General features: G+C 41.3%; 1 protein-coding gene across 1 annotated transcript in view; it reads right to left on the bottom strand.

Annotated features, from left to right (window-relative positions):
* Positions 1–19,093, bottom strand: part of prickle3 (prickle homolog 3) — a 55,086-nt gene that overhangs the window by 9,250 nt on the left and 26,743 nt on the right. Inside the window, exons 3-6 of the mRNA XM_080734161.1 lie at positions 13,119–13,302; positions 9,503–9,616; positions 6,693–6,830; positions 4,264–4,467 (exon numbers count right to left, since the gene is read on the bottom strand). Coding sequence (XP_080590287.1) covers positions 4,264–4,467; positions 6,693–6,830; positions 9,503–9,616; positions 13,119–13,302 — 640 coding nt within the window. The remainder of the gene's footprint in view (positions 1–4,263; positions 4,468–6,692; positions 6,831–9,502; positions 9,617–13,118; positions 13,303–19,093) is intronic.

Raw genomic sequence — 19,093 nt, 5'->3', positions numbered from 1 at the left:
CAATTTGAGCAGTTTGTAAAACACTTAAACCCGCTTTTATTCCGGAACTTTTGCGTCACGTGCACAGAACTTTTTTTACATGAACTTTGGACCAATATCTAAAGATCTGTCAGATCGGATTTTTTAAACATTGAAACATGCTTTTTTAATAATTCAATCAACATTGCAAGTTTTATGCAAATTATTCTTCTGCCTCTAAAACATACATGCAAAGTAACATTTTCATGATGAACTACTGTAGAGGGTAAGTCCAAATATCACTGAAACCAAAAAGAATCATATTTGAACTGGGGACCCCCCACCCTGACGTGAGTAGGGTTTTCCCATGATCTGGGCCTTAGGCTAGATGCAGAATAGAGCTGGGACGTTCGCGAACGAATCAAATCTTTTGAACGGCTCTTTGAAGTGAACGTTGGGATCCGGTTCGCGCAGTAGAGAGCCGTTCATTTGGGGGGGAGACCCCCTCCCCCCAATTCAACATCTCCTTGCTACTCCACTGAGTACTGACTGAGTACAGTGAGTGAGTGAGAGAGAGAGAACAAGTGGAGGAGCGAGTTCATTGTTGCCTGCTTGTTTTTTTTAGGTGTTTTATGAATAACAAAAGTCAAGGTAGCTTAATTTACACACACATTTTATGAAAAGGGTAAATACTAAATTGTGATCTCAACTGTCAGCAGAGGAATGTGGTGCCACCTTGTGGATTCATGTTTAAACAAATTCTTCTTAAAAATATATAAATATACAAGGAGACAAATGAGCCTGTCTTTTGAACGGCTCTTTTAAGTGAGCCAGATCGATGGTACTGTCTCACTTCAAATAGCCATAAATCCCACCTCTAATGCAGAATGGTTAGGCACAGGTGTGTGTGTGTGTGTGTGTGTGTGTGTGTGTGTGTGTGTGTGTGTGTGTGTGTGTGCGTGCGTGCGTGCGTGCGTGCGTGCGTGCGTGCGTGCGCGCGCGCGTGCGTGCGTGCGTGCGTGCGTGTGTGCGTGCGTGCGTTATTCTTCTGCCTCTAAAACATACATTCAAAGTCACATTTAAATCACACTTTGCAATAATGTAGGTTAGTGCACTGTGCACTTGTGCACTTGTAACCCACGGTTCAGCGGGAATTACAGTCATTTTATTTTATTTTTCAAATGGAATATATTCTTATTTTTCACATGCAATGTTTTGACCACGGTCCCTGAGTCACAGCTGCCGAGCATTCGTAATCACCACACCCTGTATAAAGCCAGTTTTTTTTTCAGTTTGTTCAGTAACCTCATTGGAGCTGCTGCAGGTTTGTACACATTTCATTTCAAGACTATTCCAATTTCTAACAGCATTACTCCATTTATATTTAACCCACACTATATTGCTTTTAGATCCACCTGACCAACTCTGATATTGACACTGAGGCTGCGTGACTAAGATAATTGGTAAGTGAACATGTGGCTCGGAAATGTTTGTTTCTGGTTTTGGGATTGGAATGTAAAAAGATTCATTTCGGGAATGTAATTATTGCTTGTAGATAAGCAGATTTGTCGACTTTATTTTGTTTTAAGCTTGTAGATCGGCTGATTAGTTGATTTTTTTAAGTTTTTTTGCCTGTGAACTGAATCTTAATTGTTTGGTTTTCAGAAAAACAACATTTCCCAGAATGCAGCAGCTAAGATGGTTGCTTGTTGGGCGTCGGCCGATTGAATCCATCTGAACAGTTTGAACAAAACACTGCTGAGTTGAGGAGTGTGTGCTGCTCTGTTAACCGGTAAGACTGTTTGCTTGTATTTTGTATGGTCTCTTTTACCATTTTACTGTGTTATTTTGGTTCTATCGTTTACAGTGAGAATGTGTTTTATATTGTCAGGAGTGTGCAGTTGTGGATTATTGCCTGTGTCCACTATTGTTTGGGGTGTGGCCTCATCTCTTTCTTCAATGTAAGCATTTAACTAAAGAGATGTGAGTATTATTGCGACTGTTAGGTCGCAGTTACTATCGAAACCTCCACCGGCTGTCACTCTGTCCGTGTGACATCATACTTTTGCCCTATTCATATCTCCGTTACCATTGCCCCTATCCATGCCAAACTTTGCACACACTCCTTGGCTGCCTGATTTCTCACATGGCCCTCCAGCGCCACCATGAGGCCGATTCTTGCAAAACATTTGTGAACACTGCTCCTACAGATTTTGGCCTAAAATCACGCAAATTGATTGTCAAATCACAACCTCCGTCCCTGATTTCACACATGCCCCTCTCTAGCGCCACCATCAGACAGATTTTTGCAAAACACATTTTACAACACTGCTCCTACAGATTTTGGCCTAAAATCACGCAAATTGGATGGCAAATCACAACCTCCAAATCAGCACATCTGTTGACTTTATTTTGTTTTAACCTTGTAGATCGGCTGATTAGTTGATTTTTCTTATTTTTTTTTATCCAGGCCCTGTTTTTTGCATGTGAACTGAATCTAACTGATGGCTTTGTTTGGTTTTCAGAAAAACTACATTTCCCAGAATGCAGCAGCTAAGATGGCTGCTTGTTGCAATCAGTTTGATTTGTCAGCACCTGGCCGCAACACAGCTTCTCCGAGTCAGGCAATCCAAATGTTTTTGCTCTTAACCACCGAGCTCTGCTTCACTGTGTAGCTGGCTCTCGAAGGGACTCTTCCATCGAGCAGTAAGCAAAACTCCACTATGTTCTCCTCTGTCGCACATTTGCTCTGTATTTTGCCACATTGCTAATGGTGGTTCTATCTGTTCCCATTGTAGGCAAATTAGGAGCAGCATCTGAGTCTTGGAAGAGAAATGGCATGTGTTAATGGAAGCAACGGCATACTGTGAAACATATGTTTCGAATGTAACCCCTGTTTGTTAAGTTCTGGAAAGAAGCATATTTTGAGTTAAAAGCCCCGGTTTTGGGAAGAACTTTATTTCATGTTTTAGGGGAACGCCCCATTGAATAAAACAACGCTTATTGCGTTTTCACCTTGAGAACTGTTTCCGTGTGCTGGTTTGGGTTCAGACTTCACAATACTTAATGTTTAAAAACTTTATTTGAAGACGTGTTAAAAGCCCCGGTTTTGGGAAGAACTTTATTTCATGTTTTAGGGGAACGCCCCATTGAATAAAACAACGCTTATTGCGTTTTCACCTTGAGAACTGTTTCCGTGTGCTGGTTTGGGTTCAGACTTCACAATACTTAATGTTTAAAAACTTTATTTGAAGACGTTTACTACTTGAATTATTTGAAAACCTTGAGGAGTTCTTTGGAACTATTTTATGTCTGTTGCATATAGTCTTTTGCATACATGTTGTGTAGAGGTCAATTTGTGCTTTCACCAATAACTATGCCGATTAGTGTAAAATCGGCAGAGTCTCTGTCATTTATAGCGCCACCAGAAGGCCAAAAACGCATTCTTCGATATTACTCCTTCAGATTTTATCCGATAATCACACAAATGGGCACACAGTATCTCTACAGTGATGTAATCATGACGGATTTGTCCAATATCATATTCTATCTAATTGGCTAACATTGAATTCCAAGGTTTGCAGGATTGCTCCTTTTTGAACAAAATGTCTCAAACGCAGCCTGCTATTTGTGTGAGATTTTGCATGCACATTCCCACTAGGCCAAGGAACAGATGCCACCCTTCTCACATTGGCCTGTTATAGCGCCACCAGCGGGTCAATTTTTGCAAAACCCATTTTTGGAACAAAATGCCTCAAATCCCGCATGCAGCGTCCGATTGCCGTGAAAGGCCAAAGAACACGTGGTACCCTTTTGACTTTGGCCTATTATAGTCACCACTAGGCCAAAAAAAAACACCTGACCTGCCGGAGACCTGTTCGGAAGAACACTGCTTCCAGTTTTTCTTTGATTTCTTCTTTGCTTTCCCTTGATGCTTTTTTGCTTTCCTACTTTTTCTACCTTGGCCACTTTATCGCTGCTTGCAGCTATATTTTATTATTATTATTATAATTATTATTTGCCTTTTTCTATGGGCTATTTTATAGACGTTGGATCATTATCATAATAATAAACATTATAGGCTATTCTCAGCTATTTTCACAGTAACGAGTGTAGCCTACTAAAGCAGTCATTAAACTCTCAGTAGCCCAACTGTTACAGATGCGACCGGCAAGGGGTGCATTCAAAAGTATCGAAACAAGGTATCGTTCGTTTTTACGTGAACCGATACCGATAGTATCGACGTCATTGAATCGATACCATTAAAAGTATCGCCGACGATACCCAACCCTAGTGGGAGCTCACCTCGTCACAGGCCTGGCAGCGTGGCTTCAGCCTCTCAGCGTGGTGGCGGCCGCAGTAGATCTGCCCGCTCTGGTAGAAGTAGATGAGGTCCACCAGCAGCTCGCTGCACGTGGCGCACTGGAAGCACGCCGGGTGCCAGCAGCTGCCGTGCCCCGCCCGACTGGCAAACACCGCGATGTCCCCGCCGCATATCTGCCTGCCACACTGGGAAAACATACTGTACATGACATGTCACATCCTCTCACTGAAGCTGAAAGATATAATGGCCCTGTTTTGCTTAGCAGTCCGTTGCTTAGCAATCCACTCGTCCTAGACCAGGGGTTCCCAAACTATTTTGTCTCAGGTCACCCCATAAATATTTTTTTAATCCGAGTCACCCCTACATTATAATTTTCACTCCCAGCACCTTATATTTATAGCATATCGTCCTTGTCGGGTGGAAACCCTGTATGTCCAAAACCGTTCGTTTTGTATTTATCATCTCTAAAATGTACTAAACGAGTGAAAACAGCAGATCTACAAGCATACAACGCCTCGCATCGCGAGGCGTTGTGCGGCGGTCTTGTATGATGAAGCAGGGCTTTGCTTTACCAAAAGACGTACACATTTGAAACTTGAAGATACAAGGTTTCTACCCGACAATGACAATATTTTAGTGATTTATACTTTAAGTTTAAAATGATACTAAATATTTTTTCAAGTGTCCCCAGGGTGCCCCGTCACCCACTTTGAAAACCCCTGTCCTAGACAATTTGCCCTCCCTGGCCCCCAAACTGTGGAATAAACTCCCTGTCGCACTTAGAACAACAGACTCACTCCCTAGCTTCCGCCGTGGACTAAAGACTCACCTCTTCAGACTCCACCTAAACCCATAGCACTACTGTAACACTCCCCTTCCCTCAATGACCATACATGAAGCTAGATAGCATTTTTTGGTTTTACATGTTTTTTTACTGATTAGGTGCGTGGTCTACCTATGTTATTATTATTTTTGATATTCCTATGCATTTGTTGTATATGTACTGACATATTATCTCGCTTATTATATTGATGTATTTATTGTATTACCTGCTTATTGTAAGTCGCTTTGGATTAAAAGCATCTGCTAAATGCCTAAACTGTAAACTATAAACTATAGCAGTTCACCCACAGTGCTCTATAATAAAGACATGCACACAGTAGGTCCCTGTGTTCCCTGGGGCCCCTGAGCGATACCTGCACCTACTTGTATCGTATGTGGCTTCTATCTCGTAAAAATGAATTCCTCTTCTTGCTGGGTTTTTATCTAGTATTCACAGTTATTATTTTTCGCTGCATAGTATCGGCTCAACTTGGCTCAACTGTACTCGTCAACGCAAGATTTGGACACATTTTGAAATCCTTGTTGTTGCCAAATTGCCAATAATTTTGTACTCTTACTCGAGTAAAACGTTGAATACAGGACCCGTCACCAGCATCACAGAGTCATGATGGACTCCCCTACACTGCATGGAAGCTCCTGAATACCGTTAACAACCGTTGTTAACCGCTGTAAATGTGAATCAGTATTGAGTGACTGCATGGTCTATTTTTCACCCCGAGAAATAGAGATTGTTTCCTAGAGCAGGGGTTTTCAAAGTGGGTGACGGGGCACCCTGGCGCGAGATAATTTGATAATAGTTGGAATTTATCTGGACACTTTATTTAGTATCATTTAAAACTTGAAATACACGTTATTTTCAGTCAGTTCTAACCAAAATGTCTATCTCAATGTTTTCCTTGCAACATAATCGCTAAAATATGCTATAAATATAAGGTGCTGGGAGTGAAAATTATGAATGGAGGCAAAGAGTCTGGCTCATGAGACTAGGGCAGGGGTTTTCAAAGTGGGTGACGGGGCACCCTGGGGTGCCGTGACATCAGTCCAGGGGTGCCGCGAGATCATTTGATAATGTTTGGAATTTATTTGGACACTTGAAAAAATATTATTTAGTATAATTTTAAACTTGAAGTACAAAGTTATTTCTAACCAAAATGGCTATTATCTCAACATTTTCCTCGCAACATAATCACTAAAATATCGTCACTGTCGGGCAGAAACCTTGTATTTCCAAGTTTCAAATGTGTACGTCTTTTGCCCTGCTTCATCATACAAGACCGTCGCACTAAACTAGTGAAAACAGCCGATCTACAAGCACACAACGCCTCGCGATGCGAGGCTTGTAGATCTGCTGTTTTCACTAGTTTAGTACATTTTATAGATGATACATACAAAACGAACGGTTTTGGACATACAAGGTTTCCACTCGACAACGACGACATGCTATAAATATAAGGTGCCGGGAGTGAAAATGATAATGTAGGGGTGCCTCGGATTAAATAAATATTTATGGGGTGCCCTGAGACAAAAAAAGTTTGGGAACCCCTGTACTAGGGGTCAGGATAGGTACCTGTTGGCAGATGGCTCCTGTCATGGTGACAGGAAACAGTCGGACCGTCCCTCTACCCAGGTTCTCTCTCTTTCTCTGCTGGCTGAAGACACGCAGCTCCTTCTTCTCCTCCTCGTCAAGGGAGTTACAGTACTGTGGCTGGAGCACACACACACACGCACACACACGCACGCACACACACACACGCGCGCGCACACACACACACACACACACACACACACACACACACACACACACACACACACACACACACACACACACACATACGCACGCACGCACGCACACGCGCACGCACGCACGCACGCACGCACGCACGCACACACACACACACAACACAATTGTGATACTCTTATACTAGTAACACGCCTCAGGGCGTCAAGTGACCTCGCCCGAAAGGGCGAGGTCGCGCCATGTCTTGGCCATCTGGCCAGTGATGTATATCGGACCAGTTACCCATATATGGAGACCCCTGGTACCCATATATGTAGATCCTTGTACTGTATATGGAGATATGCTGTGAGAGCCCAAACATGCTTACTCAGTTATTCCTTTTTGTGAAAGTCCTATCTATGACATCATACCCTTTTATGCCCAAACATGGAGATCCCTGTCTGTAGAACCAGCCACACAGATATGGGCTGTCTTGGCCATATATGGGCATTCCTATGAAGTCCTTTTAGATATGGACTTAATATTGATGACATCAGGGAACTCCATATATGGGCATAAAAGGGATTCTGTTAGTGTGACATCACAGTGAAGCCAGAGCGTGATGTCAGGGCAAACCCATAGAAAAAAGTGTACACGTCTGGACGGACGGACTGACGGAGTCAGCATGTGCCGTTTCACATACTAAACTGCGACCTTCGGTCGCAATAATGCTTCCTGATGAAGTATGTGTCTCCAGAGAAGGACTACAACGATCAATTTAGTTTTCTTGGCGATTCTATTGATTACTTTTTCAATTGATAGAATAGCTGAGAGTGTGTGTTTAAAAATAATGGGCGGTTTGATCCAGTCTAGGCAGAAACCACAAGCCGAAGAAGCGGCGTGGCTTTGTTTTGGTTCCCTCCGTTTGTTTCCCCAATCCCTATTAAAATACTTGAGTAGCCTAGTGTAGTCTTGCCAGTCGCTACGAGTTGGAATGAAAGATGCATATCCCAAACACATTTTTCAAAAACAAAACTACGCCGCATCAAGGAGTTTATTAGGTAGGCCCTAAAAGTATGTCCTTGAGCGCAGGGGAATTATTTTGGGTTAAAACTGAATCCGGTTTGATAGTTCCGGCTAATTGTAGTCCTTTGAGCACTACAACATGACGTAAAGTGGTTTCCTCTTCCGACCGGATCAAACCTCGAAAAGTGAAGTGATCCCAGACTAATCTAGAACACTCCCTGCTGACAGGTGCCACCCCAGCCCGTAGGAGTGACACATATCACCACTCCCTGCCCGGCGTCCCTCCCCCGAGCATGTGTACGTTCGTATATAGACGCTCGACAAAGCCAGATGCACCCCACATCTGTTTCTGACCACAGCACGCTTTCTGACCGCAGCACGCTTCTAGCTGGCTTGCCGCTGTGTCTCGCCTCATTGCAGCAGCGAATGAGTTGAACTTTTCTCCACGTTGCGCCTGCCAATAAGGCGGCAACGCTGACACACGATCCAGTGGCCAATGCAGGAGCATATCGTCACTGTCTGGCAGAAAGCTTGTATCTCCAAGTTTCAAATGTGTACGTTTTTTCGCGAAGTAAAGCCCTGCTTCACCAGACAAGGCTGTCGCACAAAAGTAGTGAAAACAGCCGATCTACAAGCACACAACGCCTCGCGGTGCGAGGCGTTGTGTGCTTGTAGATCGGCTGTTTTCACTAGTTTAGTTATTTTTTTTAAATGATAAAAACGAACGGTTTATTACATCTATATCCTCGCCGCAGACAATGCATTGCACCTCTCTGCTTTCTCAGAAAGCTAAATTGGAATGCTGCTGCTGGTATGAATGGTGTGCAGTGCTGTAAAGTAACTAAGTACATTTACTCAAGTACTGTATTCAAGTAAAATCTTGAGGTATTGGTACTTTACTTGAGTATTTCCAATCTCCAATACTTTTACTTACTACTACTCCAATACATATCATATTGATTATTATTACAAAACATGCATTAACCACTTCAGCCCTAAATACATTTAGCATTGTGAGCTTGTAGATCTGCTATTTTATAAAGATTGTTATATATTTGAAAACTTGAAATAGGACATTCTGCACAATGAGTACTTTTACTTCTACAGTATATTGCAGTATTGATACTTTCACTTAAGTAAAATATTTGAGTACCACTTCTTCCACCACTGAATTGGCGCGTAAGAGTTTGCATTAGGGCTGTCACAATTATTGCATAATCGTCTAATAGCAAATATTTGACATAATGGCGATTATTTAACATAATCGTCATAATCGTTTCCATGTTGAAAAACTTTCAGATATTTTTTTTAAAGTAAAGAATAGTGGAAATAGCAGATCTACAAGCTCACAATGCGTCGCATCGTGACGCGTTGTGAGCTTGTAGATTGGCTATTTCCACTATCAATGTTCTTTTTTAAGTAGCCTGTAAAGTTGTCAAATATGTCAGTAATTTCTTTGTATATTTAGGTTATGTGTCATATCTACCATGCGCAACTTCAAAGCCTAAAAGCCAAACAGAGAAGTGTAATTGTCAACGACAAAAACACAATTATTTGAGTGACAATTAATCGTCATGTAAATTGTCATATCGTGACAGCCCTAGTTTGCATGTCCAGAGCACAGTGCTAGTTACCTCGCTGTCATGGGCCGGTAGCTGGTGCAGCAGCTGCTTGATGCGGTTCCTCTCTCCTGGACTGTTGACGTATGGAACCCTGTCCTCTGGAATACAGCTGAAGTACTGATAGACCTGCAGGAGGACACAAGCACCGTCACAAAGAGTTACCTACTGTAACCAGAGCCCCACCTGTAGAGACCGTTTTCATGAGCGCTCCCCTGTAAACAGTCGCGTAAATAAACTAGTAGCCTACGTTTACTTAAGTACTGTACTTAAGTACAATTTCGAGTATTTGTACTAAGTGGTGTAAAGTAACTAAGTACTTTTACTTAAAGGGGCACTCCACCACTTTTCAACCTATGTTCATATAATTGGTCCTCACTCAAAAATAGCTTTTTTTTTTTTTTTTTCTCAGAGGAGGGCTGTGGGCAGGTCAGAAACCCATAGTCTTGTGACATCATCGATTGCCAATCCAGCTTATAGAAACTGCAGGCTTTCTATTCCTGAAAAGTTGCAATTTTAAAGTGGAAGCCATTGTTCTCGCGATAATAAAAATCAAAATATTTTTTTCAAAAATATTGATTAAATTTTTTTGGGGGAAAATGATGATGTCACAAGACGATGGATTCTGAACTTCCCACAGCTCTCCTAGGAGACTTGGACCGAGTAGAAAAAAATTGTGATATTTTATCATGAACATTAGTGAGGACCTATTATATGAAGACAGGTTGAAAAGTGGTGAACTACTCCTTTAAGTTCTGTACTAAGGGTGCCCACACACCAAAATACCTATGAGGGTGCTCTCACACCAAAATACCTATGAGGGTGCTCTCACACCAAAATACCTATGAGGGTGCCCTCACACCAAAATACCTATGAGGGTGCCCTCACACCAAAGTACCTATGAGGGTGCCCTCACACCAAAATACCTATGAGGGTGCCCACACACCAAAATACCTATGAGGGTGCTCTCACACCAAAATACCTATGAGGGTGCCCTCACACCAAAATACCTATGAGGGTGCCCTCACACCAAAGTACCTATGAGGGTGCCCTCACACCAAAATACCTATGAGGGTGCCCACACACCAAAATACCTATGAGGGTGCTCTCACACCAAAATACCTATGAGGGTGCTCTCACACCAAAATACCTATGAGGGTGCCCTCACACCAAAGTACCTATGAGAGTCACGGTGCGATGCGTTGTGAGCTTGTAGATCTGCTATTTTCAAAGATTTTGTACTTTTGGTACTTTAAGTACTTATTGATGACAATAGTTTCATACTTTTACTCAAGTACATTTTGAATTCTGGACGTTTACTTGTAACGGAGTACATCTACAGTGCAGTATTGATACTTTTACTTAAGTACAAAATGTGAGTACCTTTTCCACCACTGTTTGTACTTTACTTTGTTTGATTGATTTCCTATTTTCAATCATTATTTTACTTCTACTCCAGTCCACCACTGGCTGCTGTTTACACCACAGCAATGGCAGCAGCGCCCTCTACAGGTGAGCGCTCAGGAATAGGTCCAGATGTATAGGTTCGGTTGATACATCAGATATTTACTTTTTTGATGACATCGGTAATAGACAGCTATTGTGTCCCACTTTTTAACCATTTAAATGTTATTCTTTTTTAAATAGCAGATCTACAAGTTCGCAATGGATGCATGCCATTGCTTCACACTGTAAGCTTATAAAACTGCTGGAGTAGTTCACCCCCAAAATGATTTTTTTCCTATTGATTACTCACGCCATGGAGACTCGAGTTCAATAATATTGTTTTGTATTTGTCGCATTCCTAAGACAAGAAATTAGATTATAGTAAAATCACCCCCATTGATTCTGGATGGGGACCCAAATGCATTTGGGTCTCCATCCGGAATCAATGGGGGTACATTAATTGTAATAGGAATAGGAATGCATGTAATAGTCTTAGGAATGCAACAAAAACCTAAAAATATGATTGAACTCAAGTCCCCATGGCGTGAGTAATCAATAGGGGAAAAAAAACATTTTGGGGGTGAACTACTCCTTTAATATAATTATTCAAAAGAGCCTCTAAGTTCTTCTAATTGATTTCAAAGTTTTGCACTTTGTTTTTACAAAATGTCGGTCAAAACATCGGCAATCAGTGGTCTAGGACTCTCCGAAATTGGGTTCGACTTGGGACAAAAAAAATCTGGCATCAGTCAGGCTTTATACGTAATGGCACATTTTAGAAGCCAACATGTAACAAAAAAAATGCCATAAAGAATCCTATAAATCAAGTTAGCATTAACTACTTTCTTCTCCCATAAATGTTGCAAACAAGACAGTGTTGAGCAATCGGCATATACGTGTAGACATGTTCCACGCGTTCGGAACATTTGTGTTGTGCGTGCGTAAGTGTAGCACAGTGGTTCTCAAAGTGGATTTCAGGGACTCTCTAGGTTCCTTTATGGGGGTCTAGATTGACCCTTACAAGTATGTAACTTTGACAGTGTACAAATGGAACTAAATGGACCCTACCATTTGTACACTATCAGAGTTAAAAGGATATTTCACTTTCAAAAAAACTTTTGGCAATTTTATCGTCTAATCAGGCTTTTATGAACAACCTGAACAGATTTTACTTTGCTTGATTCAGTATGTAACTTCAAACTCCATTTCAACCATGATAGATTCATTAAAAACACCCATTATTTTTTTTTAAATTATTGTATTAAAATATTGTATTAAAATGGAAAAATTTTAATACAATAAAGAATGATTACAAACAAATTATAAAAGTTATATAAAAAAAACACACAGCCTGCTCACGTATTAGGAGGGTATTATGAGTCACCAGAAAAAAATAATGGGTGTTTTTAATGAATCTATCATGGTTAAAATGGAGTTTGAAGTTACAATGGGTGTGTATGGGGCCCTCCTCCTGGAGGAGGACTGATAACATTTATCAAATATCTAAATATTGAACCAAGCAAATTAAAAACTGTTCAGGGTGTTCATAAAAGCCTGATTAGATGATACAATGACCAAATTATTTTTTAAGTGAAATATCGCTTTAAGGGGAGACCTGCAAATGTCAAAGTTTGAGAACCACTGGTGTAGCATAACGTCGTCGTCGGGTGGTCCAAGTTTCAAATTTGTACGTTTATTCGTAAAGTAAAACCCTGCTTTGTCGTACAAGACTGTCCACAAGACTAGTGAAAATAGCAGATCTACAAGCACACAACACCTCAAGGTGCGAGGCGTTGTGTGCTTGTAGATCGGCTATTTTCGACATTTTAAATCGTTTTTAAAGGGATCCCTGGCACATGCATGCCATAAATTCCATAGGGATAGACCACACATGACATTTATGACATCATCAACTTGCGACAGGCATTTCCCCTATTGAGTGAAAGATTAGCTATTTCTAGAAAAAATAAAATAATTAAGGTGTTTTAAATTTTACATTGTAGTTATAGAGGACAATTATAATGTATTAAGGCATATTCGTCATATTAGCCAGGGATCCTTTTAAAATGACAAATCCAAAACGATAGGTTTTGGACATACAAGGGTTTCCACCCCGACAATGACGTTAAGTCACATAATGTGCGTGTGCGTCAGACGGTGTCTGCTGGTGGCTGGCTGTTGTGACCTGTTCGGGTTTGAGTCCCGGCGGGACCCAGGCGTACTCCTCGGAGGCGCAGCCAGAGTCGTCGTCGGAGATGGAGTGCCTCTGGAAGTCGGAGACCAGCTTGGTCATCATCCTCTCCAGCTGGCCGGGCACCGCCCGCACCGCGTGCTCCTCGCGCACGCACTTACAGTGCACGCATATCTTCCTGTCAAAACACAACGCAGAGCAGAGACGTTGCAGAGAATGTTAGAGAGGCAGGGGCTGAAAGTTCTAAAAAGGGCCCTTTGGTGAAAATATCGAAAATAGCCGACCTCTAAGCTCACAACGCGTCGCGCTGCGACGCGTTGTGAGCTTGGAGGTCGGCTATTTTCGGTGCTTGATACCACACTGAACTAAGCATAATCAAGTCAATACTGGAGATGTGGCGTAAGGCATGGATTTCTACACAGAGAGGGTAATTCTTTCAACATAAGATGTTCAGGAGAGTTTGGACAAGGCAATTCTCTTGAATGCTGCCTTCAGGTATGGCATGGAAAGGATTTTGCACATCTTTCACCATAGTAAAAACTGCATTCATGGTCGGGAGAGGGCACTTTTTACAGATGGATAAAAGGGCAGGGGCTCAAGCCCCCTTTGATGTCTATGTGTGCACGTGCCTGGTCAAAACGCAACGCAGAGTTGAGGTTCACATCAGGGACACACAGGAGTTGCAGATGCAACACAAGAAGATTAATGAATGATTAATCTTCATATCACTTAAAGGACAACTTAGTTTTTTTACAACAAGGGTTCATATTTTAGATTGTAATTAGAGAAAAGAAAAAGTGAGTGTTAAAATGTTTTCATTTGCTTCGTTCTATTGTTTTATCACGTTTACCGTGCTAAAATGTGGGGCATGCGTACGCATGGGGGCATGCGTACAAGTGGCTAAATATGTATTTTTAGACACAATAAGCCAGCAGTTTCTTTATTGCTATTTACAATAACACTTCTAGCCCCCATAAGTCACATCCACCCATGAAAGGTTGCGTTGTATCTTGGGAATGGGCTTATTCTGTGTAAAATGACATATTTAGCCACTTGTACGCATGCCCCCAACCACTGAAATAAGAATCTCTAAAACAATAGAAAGAAGTAAATGAAATAATTTCAACACTCATCTTTTATATTCTTTAATTACAATCTAAAATATGAACCCTTGTTGTAAAAAACTAAAGTTGTCCTTTAATCTGTACGTTCTTTTCCAGATTGTTCGGTTAATCTACTGCAGTGGTTCTCAACCTGTGGGTCGGAGACTCGGGACCCCCTCAGGGGGGTCCCTAAATTATTTTGGGGGGGTCCCCAGATGAGTAACCTAATGTGCAACATTGTTTTCTCACTCAACAGTAAACAGACCAACATCAAGTTTAAGTGTCCAGAGGGTATCTGCACATTTCTAAAGTTTTATGACTATAATACATTCTATATACTTTTTAAGGACTTTTTAATACCTTATATATATATACTGTACTGTATCTTCTGTACTGTATGTCAATAAGCCCAATGTAAAAAAAAATGCTAAAATAGCCATATCTGCAAGCTCATAATGTGTTGTATCTTAACACGTTGTGAGCTTGTAGATCTACAAATCTTTTGACATTTCAGAATTTTGTTGAATTTTTTGGGGGCCTAAAATGACATACCAAAATAGGGACACCAGGGCTAAGACCATGAAATGCTGGTAAAATAAGGTCATAGTTGTGATAAAGTACAAAATGGTGGTAAAAACCCATCACACGTTATCTGACTCCAAACAAATTGGCCTTGTGGTTCTAGAAATATGACAGCTGGCTGCTTCAGTGGGCAACAAACCGACAACCAAGCGCTCAGAAACTTCACATCAAACGAGTATAATAAAACTATCAACATCTGCTTTCAGATCCTTCTCCTTCTCCTAGCTCTCTCCACTGTTTACTTTCTAACAAAGCACAGCACATCCAGCACGACAAGATTATAAATACGGTTTCGCTGATCCGTAAGATTCAACCCGGAGAGGACTTACTTTAACAAAACACCGTGGCAGTTAAAGTAAACCAGCTCCTTGAGTAAACACCAGCAACACGCTGACATATGGACACATGCACACACACACACACACACAGCGTCCTATAATGAACGTGCATCAGAGACATGATGTCAGCTAACAGACATTCTGGAGTATGACTCAACTTGACTCTCCGAAGCCACACATTACGAACACCCAACAACCAGGTTGAAAATAGAGGATCAACAAGCTCACAACGCGTTAGACGCAACACTTTGTGTGCTTGTAGATCTGCTATTTCCGCTATAAAAGCAGCTATTCCCTAAGTATAAATCAAGCCTAACTGTTATCTGATCACCTTCATGGATGTCGCGGTGGATTGTAGATTCCAGGTCAGTTTGCACCCGATGCAACATTGACGTTTTTTTAATCCATTTAGAATGGGTACAACACATTATTGTGTATCATTATTTTATGCTTTAACTATTGAGCAGATATACAAGCTCACAGCGTGCGAGCTTGTAGATCTGCTATTTTTGAAAAATCGTGAAAATTAGAATTTTGACCCGATTCTATAAGTGTCTTTTGAATCCTTCTAAGATTTTTTGAAAAACCTATGTTTCTATGTCAGCAATCTGGCCAGCCATCGTCAAAGAACTTGAACTGGAGCTCAGTTAGTCTGTTCTTGAGATACTACTATGTCAGTGGTTCTCAAACCTTTTCATGTGAAGGACCCCCAAAATGATATTTATTTGGCCACGGACCCTCATCTCAACATATTTAGTTCCAAAATTTGTGTTACAAACGTTCGCTTTAAAAATACATATATTCAAAGATTTGCACACATTTTCACAACTTTTTCAAAAATAGCAGATCTACAAGCTCGCAGCGCGGCACTCGGTGCCGTGCTGTGAGCTTGTATATCTGCTATTTTTCACTGGTTAAAGCATTCAATAATTCTAGGCCTGAGTTAAAACATGACGAGAGGAACAAAGTAATCTTCCTCTGAGCTCAGAGGAAACACTGCAGATCTACAAGCTCGCAGCGCGGCACTCGGTGCCGCGCTGCGAGCTTGTAGATCTGCTATTTTTGAAAATTGAATATTTCTTTGAATATTTCAAATCCTTCTAAGGTTTTCTGTGTCAGTGTGTTTCTATGTCAGTGGTGCTCAAACCTTTTCATGTGAAGGACCCCCAAAATGATGGCCACGGACCCCCATCTCATTCCAGGGACCCACCAGAAGCATAATTTGAGTTACAAATGTTCGTTTAAAAAATACATATGATTTGCACACATTTTCATGACTTTTAAAAAATAGCAGATCTACAAGCTCGCAGCGCGGCACTCGGTGCCGTGCTGTGACGTATATCTTGACGTATATCTGCTATTTTTCAATAGCTAAAGTATAAAATCCACCTTGGGCCCTAGTAACTCAGTCCCACTCCCCCCCCCCCCCCCCCCTCCCCCTTGTGACGCCCCTGCGCGGCGCCCTCTTCTGCACTGCTCTTCTGGTGGCTCTCACAGCTGGGGCTCCTTAAATGGTCATGTAGGCTGAACAGATAAATAATAATAGTAAACACACACTAATTCAGCTCAGCGCTGAATCATGGTCCACAATCTGACCCCAGCTGTGTGTCGCGTGTGTGACCCACTCCTTTAGCAGGGATGTCAATGACCCAGAGGTGAAAAGTCTCACACACACACACACACACACACACACACACACACACACACACACACACACACACACACACACACCAGATTATCACATAATATCTAGAGCAGGGGTCTTCAACAGGGGTCCCGGGACCCCTAGGGGGTCCTCAGAGTTAATACAGGGTGTCCTCCAAATCTTTGTGTGATTCTTTTATATATTAACCACTTGAACCCTAGTGTTCTTATTCGGAGAACTTTAGCCAAAAATAGCAGATCTACAAGCTCACAACGCCTTGTGAGCTTGTAGATCGGCTATTTTTGGCAAAGAGCTTTGGTGTAGAGGGGAAAAAGAGCAGACTAAGTGCAGAGTGAAAGGTCAAGTTTATTAGGTAATGACGGAATATTTGAAAAGACACATTGACATGAATCCAAAATACACTGATGATCATGCTGTCAAACAATGAAACTATATGGAATCTATGAACAGGTTGTGGGGGTCCCTGCTTCATCTCTCTCTCAACTAAGGGGTCCTTGGCCTGAAAACGTTGAAGACCCCTGATCTAGAGCAATGGTGGACAAAGTACTCAACGCCAGTGCTTAAAGGCATAGTTCACCCCAAAATGACTATCGATTTCTATCGATTACTCAGTGGTCTCCTAAGGAGACTCTTTGTGTCTCCATAGGAAACCACTATCTTGGTTATCAAATGATTGACTTAGGAATGCGGCAAAAACTTAAAAACTAATGAAAAATGTATTCAAGTCTCCATGAGGTGAGTAATCAATAGAGACGAAGTTATTTTGGGGGTGAACTACCCCTTTAAACGAATTATGCATACTCCTTGTCAAGTATTGTGGAAGTCAAATGCTCACACCAGGTTGTGGTGAGCTTGTGCTTTGTAATGGTCCACCACTGTATGTAGAGTATGGCTTCCATCAGGTCCAGTCTGGGCTGAAGCCGGGACATTTTAGGTATTGCACCGCAGAACTTACACCCATATTCATTTATAATGTGCAAAGTGCAAAGGTAAACTATGCTCTCTTCTTTCTTTCTTTCTTTCTTTCTTTCTTTCTTTCTTTCTTTAGAAGGAATTAAGAAGGTTTTAAAAGTCCTTATACATACAACCCCATACATACAACCTCCCACTGTCCCACATGACCAACTGTACAGGGAAGCAGTAACTTTGCAATTAAGCAGTAACTTTGCAAATTTGCAAAATTGCAATCCTTTACAGAAACGTTAGTACTACTTTTTTGTTGTTGTGTTGTGTTCTGTCTCAGCACTTTATGTATATATTATATATATATATAGGCTATATATATATTTTTTTTTTACTTAATTGCTCTGTATGGACGATTCTCCTGTATTGTTGATTCTTCTTTCTTGTTTGTTTTTGTCGCTCGGCTGTACGCAACAGTCCTTTTCTTTTTTTCTTACTGTCCTGTAACCTTAACTGCTGTACCTTCTGGGTGACATAATTTCCCCCTTGGGATATAATAAAGGTATCTATCTATCTATCTATCTATCTATCTATCTATCTATCTATCTATCTATCTATCTATCTATCTATCTAACTATCTATCTATCTATCTTTCTAGTAACAGGGAATAACATAAACTGGAAAACTGGAAATTGGCATAATGACTAAATAGTGAGAAAACAGGGTAAAATGAATAAAAAGACTACAAAAGAGTGCAGCCAACAACAGCGATGATCCCCATGGTAACACAGTGGATGCTGTTTCTTTTCTTGTGTTCTGTATCGTCTACCAATCCACGCCATGCCTCTGAACCCAGCAGCCAGTCAGTGTAGGCAGGGGCGTCACAAGGGGGGGAAAGTGGGACTGAGTTACTAGGGCCCAAGGTGGAGGGGACTTAATTATTTTATGCTTTAACTATTGAAAAATAGAAGATATACAAGCTTACAGCGTGGCACCGAGTGCCGCACTGCGAGCTTGTAGATCTACTATTTTTGAAAAGTTGTGAAAATGTGTGCAAATCTTTGAATATATGTATTTTTTAAGCGAACATTTGTAACTCAAATTTTGCTTCTGGGGGGTCCCTGGAACTAAATATTTTGAGATGGGTGTCCGTGACCAAATACATATCATTTTGGGGGTCCTTCACATGAAAAAGTATGAGCACCACTGACATAGAAACATAGTTTTTTTTTTTTTTTTTTACTTCAAAGACTTTTCACAATTTAAAAAGAATAGCAGATCTACAAGCTCGCAGCGCGGCACTCGCGCTGTGAGCTTGTATATCTGCTATTTTTCAATAGTTAAAGCATAAAATAACGCAGTGAATCCTTGTACCCA

The sequence above is a fragment of the Nannobrachium achirus genome, assembly GCF_963921795.1.
Source record: "Nannobrachium achirus genome assembly, chromosome: 9".
Classification (NCBI taxonomy): domain Eukaryota; kingdom Metazoa; phylum Chordata; class Actinopteri; order Myctophiformes; family Myctophidae; genus Nannobrachium; species Nannobrachium achirus.
The sequence above is the reverse complement of the archived record's forward strand: the minus strand, read 5'-3'. Positions and strand labels throughout refer to the sequence as shown.